This window comes from Mus musculus, chromosome 6, assembly GCF_000001635.26.
Source record: "Mus musculus strain C57BL/6J chromosome 6, GRCm38.p6 C57BL/6J".
NCBI lineage: Eukaryota > Metazoa > Chordata > Mammalia > Rodentia > Muridae > Mus > Mus musculus.
In genome coordinates, this window is record NC_000072.6 from 13,860,559 (window position 1) to 13,871,539 (window position 10,981).

The 10,981-nt window shown below is 40.0% G+C and overlaps 1 protein-coding gene across 1 annotated transcript; it reads right to left on the minus strand.

Moving 5' to 3' along the window:
* Positions 1-7,176: 7,176 nt before the first annotated feature.
* 2610001J05Rik (RIKEN cDNA 2610001J05 gene) lies at positions 7,177-10,960 on the minus strand. The gene is made up of 3 exons (NM_001352887.1): positions 10,881-10,960; positions 10,498-10,588; positions 7,177-10,182 (listed from the first exon to the last, which is right to left on the minus strand). Exon 3 carries the CDS (start codon positions 10,151-10,153, stop codon positions 9,974-9,976), a length of 180 nt encoding a protein of 59 aa, NP_001339816.1. The 5' UTR covers positions 10,154-10,182; positions 10,498-10,588; positions 10,881-10,960; the 3' UTR covers positions 7,177-9,973.
* Positions 10,961-10,981: the final 21 nt, after the last annotated feature.

Genomic DNA, 10,981 nt, shown 5'->3' on the forward strand with positions numbered 1-10,981 from the left:
AAACTTAGCTCAGAAGCAATGTTAATTCAATCTCAGGGTGCAACAACTAAAACTTTATCTGGTAAGCCTTATTAAATTTGATTCCTCTAGTGGTGGATCCGTGATACTGGGGAAACTCTAGCAGCTACATCTTGCCCTTATGCTATCCCTGTTCCAAAAGGACCTAACTCTCTCCTGCTTCCTCTCTTCCTCTGTCCAACCTGGAAGTTCCTCCTACTCACCCAGTGATTGGCTCCTTAATTCATAAGGGGATTGGTTCACAGGAAATCACCTGAGTATATGTGACTCACTCCTTGTTCTCAGTCCCTCCCAGGAGATCAGAATTAGCATCAAAATACAAACAGCACCAGGTCCATCCACAAGTATAAAAATATATATTAATAAATAGATGTGAAAATCAAGGTTTAATGTAACATACACAATATATAAGGAGAAACAATGCATCATGGATTCCTACGGATGACTATCATTAATTCCCTTTAGGGAAAGCTTTAAGGAGGGAACCAGATTTTGCAACGTATACTAGCATTGAATTTGGAGGCCTGGGAAAGCATTTGACTTTGGTATCTCTGGCAAAATGTCTTTGCTGTGAATGATATGAACAGGGAAACAGGCATAGTGCAGAAGAAAATGGCCTTACCATTTAAAATGGCTTGTATTTCTCAATTGCATGGTACACAGAGCATTGAGTAATCCAGAAAATGCAGCTAAATTTTAATAAATATCAGTTAGTCAAAACTAGTAGGCTCTAAAGATTTGTTAAAATTCTGTTCTCCAATATAAATACCAAAGAATGGGGTAAAACAAAGTGAACCTTAGACTATTCTATGCAAGGTCTAAATGGTTAGCAGAGCTACACTGAGACAGTAACAGCACAGATGAGCAAGGAGACATGAAATCACGCACTAGCTTTTCTTCTGGAAAACCCTGAACCATTTGAGACATGGTTCTTCCTCCCATAGTTTATCATTCTGAAATGGGGGTGAGGGTGTTTGAAATGAAGATATACAGATATAGATTCCAGCTCAGTGTGATCTGTCCCTGGTAGATATCAAAGAAACCCTGTGAGCACTAAGAAAGATGGGGTAAATGTCCTAAGTAATGCTGTTTAAGCCTGTATCTATGGAAGTAAGTCAGCCACACTGGAGTAAGCTACCGTAGGTAGTGCAAGAGGCCAAGTGAGCATGGGCGTACAAGTGTGAGACAGGGAAGGAAGGGAGGAGAATGCACGCTAGGTGCTGTTCCTAGGAAGTGAGGACAGCGGTTGTGGATGTAGTCTGGAAAAATTAAGGGCAATGAAGAAACGATTTCTTCTAAGATTTAGGATTCTAAGGAATTCGTACAAACAGGAAGCCTCACAAAGGATTTGGGGTTGGCATGTTTAATAATAGGATCAGATTTGTGTTTGTGGTTGTTTAACTACTGGCAAGGGTCGAGTGTTCCTATAGACACTGCTGTTCAAAAGGCTTCAGTAGAAGGAAGATTTGAACGTTAAGAGTTCAAGGCTAGGTCGGGTAGCAGAGTAAGATTCTCTCTTTCTTTTCTTTCTTAACAAAGTTTATATTAATTCTACATAATGGGCTTTCTTAAAAATCTCTGTCTCTGTCTCTCTACATATATATGTATATATGCGGTGGATGTGGTCTGCTGATGTCAGTTTCTTCAAAAACACAGAATTGTTCTTGGACTGGTTTTTATACCTCTCCTCGGTCTAGTGGATAGGAGTGAGTTTGTTTTAGGTTGTTTATCACAGCTGGCTATTGTTGTTTTTATATTTCTATGTAAAAATATGTTTTTGCCACACGTGGCTTGTCTTTTTGCCATGTTTTTGCCACATGCAGCTTGCCCTTGTGATTGGACCCTTTACTCATGTGATGCTTCTTAACACTCAGAGTATAAATTGCCTGATGCTCTGAATAAAGTTGGTTATTTTACGAGAATTTTTAGGCTCCATTCTCCCAGGTTCCCACTGGCAACTAGAGTGGTAAGCACACCCCCATTATTCTCTCTTTTTTTTATTTCCAGTGACCCCTTTCTTCTTTCCAAACCAGACTCCGTGTGTTTTTTCTTTTTCTTTTTAATTGTTATTGATTCTTTGTGAGTTTCACATCATGAACTGCAGTTTTACTCATCTCCCAGTCCCCTCATATTTACCCTCCAACCTTGCAAGCTCCCACCCATAAGAAAAAAAAAAGAACATACAAACAAACAAGAAAACAATAACAACAAAACAAAACAAAGCATAGAAAACATCTTGTCATGGAAGCTGTAGCGTGTCAGTGTGTCCTACAACATAAACATACCCCTGTCCACACAATTTTACTGGCGAATGGTCATTGCAATGGAGACTCTATTTCCTAAAAGTTCATTACAGTTGAGCATGGAAAACGTTGCAGAGGAGTAAGATAGGAAGTCAGAAGACCAGCTAGCAGGTGCTATTGATTTTATCCACCTCATCATCTTAACTGAACTTGGTAGAACCATGGGGATGGAAATGGACAGATATTAGGGAAATTTTGAAAGTGAATGAATAGGATTTAGTGATAGAAGGTGTTTAGACTGGCGGAGCAAAAGGTGCTCCATCAACTGTCTGTTTTAGACACTGGGAAAATGTTTTAGCCAAGTTCCAGACATACCACAATGTCAGTTTAGTCCTTTGGTAGGCTTTTGGATTCAGTTTAGTAGTGTCAGGGCAGTACATTTTTTGATCTGAATGAACTTGATTAGGGATCATCTCAAGAAGCAAGAACAAAAACAAGCTATTGCTCAGCCACTCCCAATCAAAGCCAGCAGCCCACAAGGTGACTCACCGATAGGGCTAGCAACATTTAGGAATAAAGAGTCTTTCAGTGTTTAGTACGCTAGTTGGTGGTGGGAACTTGGGAGAATGGAGCCTAAAGTGCCACTGTTAGTGAAGAGTTGGAAGATGGAATCCAATCTTCATAGCTTCTGACTGAAAACGGGCCACTGCAATGTTGTCAGCATATTAATGATCCTTACTATTTTTACAAATAAACAACATGAAGCCACAGCATTCTGCTACAAGGAAGCCTTGTATAGACTTCTGACATAATTTAGGCAACCAACTAACCTAACCAAACCAACCAACCAACCACAACCAACAAACCAATCAATCAACCAACCAACCAACCAACCAACCAACCAACCAACCAACCAACCAACCAAAAGACCTCACTGTTGAGGCTTGAGAGGTGTTGTCTGCCAAAGCATTACACAAAGAATTGGAAGCTAGCATATAATATACCAAGACTCATAAACTTGTTTTACATTTGTGTCAAATGCTCTGAAGTGAAAGTTATTCTTACAAATTGCATGAAATAAAATATGATATAGTTTTCATTCTTGGTGAACATGCTTTCTAAATTCTTTTGCTAAGTGATTAATGCACATTTAACTGGAACATAATTATCATGACTAGCATTGTGAGAGAGAGTATTTATAATCCCAGTGTTTAACAAAGTGCTCCATGATTAGCCCTTTACAAGTCCTTACCCTTCTTGTCTATAACATTTCACAACATTATCTCAGATTGTGGAGAATCAACTCATATTTTCAATCATTCATAAATAATAGCCAGCAGAAATGAGCATTGGAGCATATACTTTGCCAGTGAGAAATTAAGTGGCCTTTGTAGCCCATTTTTACAGCAATTATACTTTTGGATAGAAAATATTTAAATAAATGAAGTTGCTAAAAATTTGAAAACCTAAATGTACTATCCTGCAAATCATGTTAGGGCTAGTCAATCAAGCTAGGAGCTTCTTTCCTGCTCATCTTCGTGAGGAGCATACACTAACTTTTACTTTGCTTAATATTTCTTTAAAATGATTTTATCTTATGTGTACAGGTGCTTTGCCTGTACAAATGTCTGTGCACCTCATGCATGCTAATACCTTTGAGTCTGCATGAAGACAATGGATTCCCTGGAACTGGAATTACAGATGGGTGAGTCATGACATGGGTGCTAGGATTTGAACATAGGTTCTCTGAAGAGCAGTTACGTGCTCTTAATTCTTGAGCCCTGTCTCCAACCCAAGTTTGCTTATGCCTTTACGGCTTTCAATGATTTGAGAGCCAATCATTTTTCCTGGTGGACCATGGACCAGATCTGTTCTTCTGAATATGCCAAACCAAATTCCATGTCCCATCCTAAATGGACTAAGCCATTACTGCTGAGCATTTGTCATGCTACTGTTAAGCACATTAAATACTCATCACTGCCATAACAGAAATGGTATTATCACGTGTGGCAGATACTGAAGCAGTCACTAAGAAGGTTCTTCAGTGACCACTCAAAGACTTGCTTGAAACAAATGTATTGTCTCCTAGCAATTGAACAAAAGATACAAAGAAAAGGGAATTTATATATTTTAACTGAAAAAAAAAAAAACCAAACAAACCAACTGTAGGATTAGTGAATCTGTGGTTAGAGCACTAGAAATTACATAATCTTAATAACAGAAAAAAAAAAGGCTAACTGTTAGGTAGGCCTACAATAAACCATCCAATTTTGGGTCACTGGAGTCCTAAAATAAAAGCAGAAATGGCCAGGCTGAGAAAGTATTTGAAGAAATAATGGAAAAAGATTCCCTAATTTTGGGGGGAAATGTCCAATTTTTTTCACAAAAAAACACACATGATGTGCATTTACTGATAAGTGGATATTAGCTCAGAAGCTCAGAATACCCAAGATACAATTTGCAAAACACATAAAGCTCAAGAAGAGGAAAGACCATAGTGTGGATACTTTGATTCTTCTTAGGAGGAACAAAACACCCCTGGAAGGAGTTACAGAGACAAAGTGTGGAGCAGAGACTGAAGGAATGACCATCTAGAGACTGCCCCACCTGAGGATCCATCCCACATACAGTCACCAAACCCAGACACTATTGTGGATGCCAACAAGAGCTTGCCGACAGGAGCCCAATATAGCTGTCTCCTGAGAGGCTCTGCCAGTGTCTGACAAATGCAGAAGTGGATGCTCACAGCCATCCATTGGACAGAGCACAGAGTCCCCAATGAAGGAGCTAGAGAAAGGACCCAAGGAGCTGAAGGGGTTTGCAGCCCCATAGGAGGAACAACAATATTGTCAGGGTCCAGCACAGGATCAGAGTTCTTAACTGGAAGCAGGGATATCTGGAAGGTGCAGAAGAAATATACACAGACTACTTTTTTTGAGTACAAGCTGACAGGAAAATTTTCAAGGCTTAAAGTTTCTTTCTCTTCTCTCTCATTCCCTGCTCCCTTTCTCTCTCTCTCTCATTTGCTTGCAGCTTGAAGCTGCATACTCTCTGCATTCTCTTGTGCTCTCTGCTTTCTCCTGTGTGCTTTTCTTTTCTTGAGCTCTCATGCTCACACACTTCACACATATCTCACACCCACACCACATGCACTCTTCACTCACACACACACTCTCTGTACACACCTCACATTCTCTCTCCACTCACTCTTCCCATGCTCTCTCCTTTCTGTCTCTCTCCCTCACTCTTCATTCACGCTCCACATTCACCTCACACACTCCTCACTCGAGCTCTACATGCTCTCTACTTGCTCTCTGGCCTTTCTCTTACCCCAGTCTTTTATTGATACTCCAAAAGCAGGTAGGAAAAAGACATTATACAATCACTGCCAATCAAAATCAAAAGAATAACTATGCCCCACAAATAATCAAGAATTATAATTGATCCCCAAACTTTCAAGTTTCCCTATTCCATGGCCTATAACCAAAATAATAATAATCACAAACATTATTATTTAAACTTCAACTTATTATACTTCAGAGCTCAGAGCTCCAAGGCCAGCTACTTGCATTTTCCTGTGAAGCTCTAATGATAAATGACATGGGCAAAGCTGCCAGGCGGTGGCCAGAAAGAATCAACTTAACTTTTAACTCAATAGTTGTGCTAGCTTTGCACACCATTGTGCAAAGAGTCCCAGTGTTTTGACTCAGTTTTATTAATATAAGATTTTACATATTCTATACTTGCTTATCTAGGAACCACTCTCAAATATTATTCAAAACTTATTTCATAACTTTAATAAGTTTTTCCTTTCTTGGGGTCCCAATGCTGGCTCTATTTCATTTTCTAATAATTTCTTCAAACTTTCTTTGCAAGTCAAGTGTTAATCTGGAACTGCCATTGTGCTGTTACATTGTTTCCAAGGTGAGAACACACAGCATGCACCTGGGACATCAGTACTGTGCTGTGCTGTGCCCATGCTTCAATTTTTAATTGTTTAGGAATCATTACATCAAGGAACATCTAGTTTCACAGAATTCACCAGAGCAGGAGAAAGAAGTAAAGAAAGTCAATTATAATAGAATAATTATGCACACCAAGGCCAACTAAAAAGCAGTCACACACAAATGAAATCTATATAGCCGTTGTCCAGGGCTAAGGTTAGGAGAAATGGGAACAACTTTTTTTTTTGTTTTTTTGTTTGTTTGTTTGTTTTTTTACAAAGAGCTGCCTCGGGCTACTGAGATGTCTCCATCCCGGCCTACTGCAGGCAGTCCCTTATTTCAGATGGCAGGTCCCTTGGAGGGATGTGTCTTCTGCTTCTAAGGGTCCCGGATGCCATCCTTTTCTACAAGGAGCTACAGTGGGCTTCTGAGGTGTCTCCATCATGGCCTACTGCAGGAAGTCCCAGTCATTGTATGCTGTCCCCAGCATAATATGAACTAACCAGTACCCCTGGGACTCCCTGGGACTAAACCACCAACCAAAGAAAACACATGGTGGGACTCCTGGCTCTAGCTGCATATGTAGCAGAGGATAGCCTAGTGAGTCATCAATGGGAGGAGAGGCCCTTGGTCCTGTGAAGGTTCTATGCCCCAGTATAGGGGAATGCCAGGGCCAGGAAGCTGGAGTGGGTGGGTTGGTAATCAGATAGTTAGGGAGGGGATAGTGGATTTTCAGAGGGGAAACCAGGAAAGGGGATAACATTTGAAATGTAAATAAAGAAAATATCTAATAAAAAATAAAACAAACAAACAAAACAACAACAAGAACATCAAAAATCTTCTAAATTTAAGAACTTAGAAAATCCCATCTAGAATGAACTAAAGATGCCCAGGCCAATACACGATACATTTTACCTGCTGAAGAGTAAAATTAAAGCCCTGAAAGCTATGGGGCAGAAATAAAAAATATTGACAAAGACCTTAAATTCTTTATTGACTGTTTCTGGCTTTCAAAACTAAACTCAGCCCATCTAACTAGCAGACCATTTATCATACATCAGACTCTGGGCCAGGCACCCGAGGGACACCTGTCAATCCTACCGCTGTTCTCTCTGCAAGCAATGTAATGAACTGTGCAATTGGAAAGAATTTGAACTTGGGGAACAAATGAACAAGCAAACCAGAGATTCTTAACTGTCGATTCCTAGATGGGTTTTAGCTCTGCAAGTTTTGTGAACTAATCTGAAGATGTGAGCATGTGTGGATATTTAGTTAGGGAAAAATAATAATCAAAAGTATTTATCAGATTCTCAAAGGAGCTGGTGGTTAAGATCCACCCTAAGACTTTGTGTGTGTGTGTGTTTGTGTGTGCGCACAGTATGAGTGTGCACATAAGAAGGACAGAGCACCGAACCTATTCCTCACTCAGGCTTATTTTTGAGAGCAGGGCTTCTCCATGAATCTGAAACTCAGTGCAGTGGCTAGTGGCTGGGCAGGAAGGCCCAGGGACACACCTGTCTCTATCCCTGGGGTGGAGATTTTAACCCATGTGCTGCTGCCCAGGTTTTATAGGGGTGTTAGATCTTCATGCTTGTACAGGAAGCATTGTTATCAATGGAGCCATCTGTCCAGCCCAGGTTTTTGTGTTTAAGCAAAATCTTATCGTCTAAGTAAGAAATGAAGCTCCTCCCTTCTCACTTTTAATTCTATTAAGCACTAATTATTTAGTGTATATGTGAGATGTTGGGAACACGTATGGTGGTCAGGGTGTTGTCGGCTGTGGGAGTTGGTTCTTTTCTTCCTTGATGTGGATGCTGAGGATCCAGCTCAGGTAGGTCATCAGTAAAGGAATTCGCCTTTATCCACTGAGTCATCTCCTTGGCCCAGTGAAGCTAAAATGTTTAGAAAGCATATCCCTCTACCTCTGCTTTTAAGGATAAAATAAGAAATGGCCATTGTTGAAAACATTCTTTGGAGTAGTTTTGGAAACACACTGTCAGTAAAGACTGTTTTCCTGTAGGAAAACAGGAGGTGATTAAATGACTTCGGCTTATAATGGGCTTTACGTTAGATTTTCCCCATCCCAGAGAAGTTGAGACTGGCAAGGAAGAGAAGGCTTCCTTTCTAAATCTGCTCCAATGAGCTGGTGGACAAAAGATGACAGCTGTCCTGCCACCTGCATGTTCTTTTTTTTCCTAAGCATGCATGAACACGTTTTATTAAATGCCAATTTACCCAAACAAAGACTGTTAGCCTTTTCTCTGGTGAAAAGATAAAATACCTTCCAAAAAAAAACCAGTAAACCCATTTGGTTTCCATGTCTTTATAATGTAAGCATTCCTTACTACTTCTTACTGTTAACTGGAACTCTCAGGCATGCCACATCAGTTCAGTGGGGAAAGGGTCTGCACACTAAATTTTATTGGCCACAGCCTGCTTCCTGACAAAAGCCAAGGCCTGTAAGGGCATCTGGAGAGTGAGACTGGACAAGGCATTTTGGGGAACAGCTGGATTATCTACTTTGAGAACATAGACTACTTTGACTTACTGAGACTATTTCATTCTTCAGAATCAAACAAAGGCCTGAAGATCCTTGCCAAGCTTGGGTCTTCAGGTTCCACTTTCTCAACTTCTATGCAATACAGACAGAATTAAAAGTTCTGTTTGGAACAAAAGGACCTGAAGTGACTCTTGGGTACTAACAGTTTGAGTAGTTTTTCTTGAAACTATAACATTCTAATTTAAATTCTAGCCAGAATATTTGTCCTGGGCCCAAAAATGTGAATTAAAAATCTCTGTAATCTATTGGTTTGGGGACTCTTGGAATTACTAGGGCAAAGAGGGTACACCTTTTTAGCTGGTGTACAAATCAAAACACTTCCTTTCCTATTTGTGGATTTTCTATCAGAATCCTCGTCTATCTCAAAGATGCCCATTTCTTGCCCATGGTGATCCTTTAAGGTAACATAACCAGTCCCTTTTCACTCAGATTATAAATAATTAGCTCATAGATACAAGCAGACCAAAACAATAGGTGAACTGATGGCATAATGGCTATGTATTTGATACAATACATCTCACAAGGAGAAGATACTCAATGTAAAGTTATCTTTTAACAAATATTTTCTCTATTTTAGTATTAGATATGTTTAGTACATTTTTATTAAACTTTTTCTCAGAGATAAAAGTTTTTGGCTAAGATCTAAGTACAATATCAACTTGCGAGATAAAAACAGAAGCATTAAAAAAAAAGAAAACCAGTAACAACAATAAAACAAATCCAAAACCCACCCCAACCGGTTCTCTGAGAGAGTGAGAGTGAGAGTGAGAGAGAGAGATCCCCAGAATGCAAGAGGCAGTGATTATAACAATATAGATTTACTAGATTCTGAACAAATACTTCCATCTTCCAATTCCATGTGCTCTGACAACTTGAAAGTATGAAATAATACTTTTGCAAACTTAAGCCCTCTCACTTTGGCCCCTTCCCAAGCAGCAAATACAAGTTATGGGCCACATTATTAGTGCACTCTTTGTTGTTAAGAGCCGCCCTCCACTCCCATCTGCCCTCCACTCCCATCTGCCCCCATTGTAGAAGAAACAAGTATGAACGTGAAAGCATCTCTTAACTGAGAGTGTTAACTCTCAGCTAACTGTAACCCTCTTGCTGAGAACGGGAGAGATCAAATCTTGGGGTCGGCCTCAACAGAACAATGGTTTTCAGCACACTGGTCAGGGTGCAGTCTAATTCAGAAGAGTCCTTCAGAGTCACATCTGTCCATTTCGCTTTCTTGCGTATATCCCCAAGCAAGCACAGATGCCGGTAATGCTGAGAACCACACCTAATAAGAGTGCAATCGCGTCTCCAGCTTCCACTGCTTCAACAACAGGCAGGATCAAAAGCAGCGAAGCGAGGACTAAGATCAATTGCGTTGAAACTGAATTCATGATGCTAGGATCTGGAGGGCTGAACTTGCCTAGAAGTTAAACACCGAACAAAAGAAACTGTTAAAAAAAAAAGCCTTATTTTTTTTTTTTTGAATGACAATATTAATATAAAACAATCTTTTAGACTGGAATTTGTGAATCATTTCAGATGTCAGTTTAAGATGACAAAACTAAAGACAGTCATTTTAGGTTATCATTAGAAAAGAGAGGGAAAAATGCATAAGATACTTGCCAAATAAAATACCCTAACAGGTAAAAGTCACATTTTATTAGCATGTCTCTTATCTAGAAAATTCAACACAACACGTGACTCTGTGAAGTTGTAAGGAATTAATAAGACTTACCGAAACAAGGGTATAAGTAATTCTACCCAACGTGAAATATTCTCTTTGGAACTTCCGGATGCTGAGGCTAAGAGGTTACTCGTGACACAGCCTATTTTAAAGAGGAAGCTAGAGTCAGTGAGAAACGAACAGCAAGGACAGAAATTGGTAACGAGTACAGAAAACACTCCCTAACAGTTCCTTCAAAAAGAGACTACTAGATTTAAAGTTAGTTCTCACACACAGATTGCTAAATGAAACCAAGCCGAGAAGCAAATTCATCCCAAGATCTAACATAAAGATCTGGAATTCCTTCGCCCTGGGAGGGTGCAAATTTGTTGGGTTGTGCAAGTACACTAGGAGAATCAATCCTGGAATCCCCGGGAGCGGAGTTTGTACCTTACCGGACCGAAAGCAGCCATTACAGGAATGGAGAGCAGGGCGGTGTCGCCAGACTACATTTCCCACAAGCCCTGCTGCCTACTCCCGTCATGCACAGCGCGCT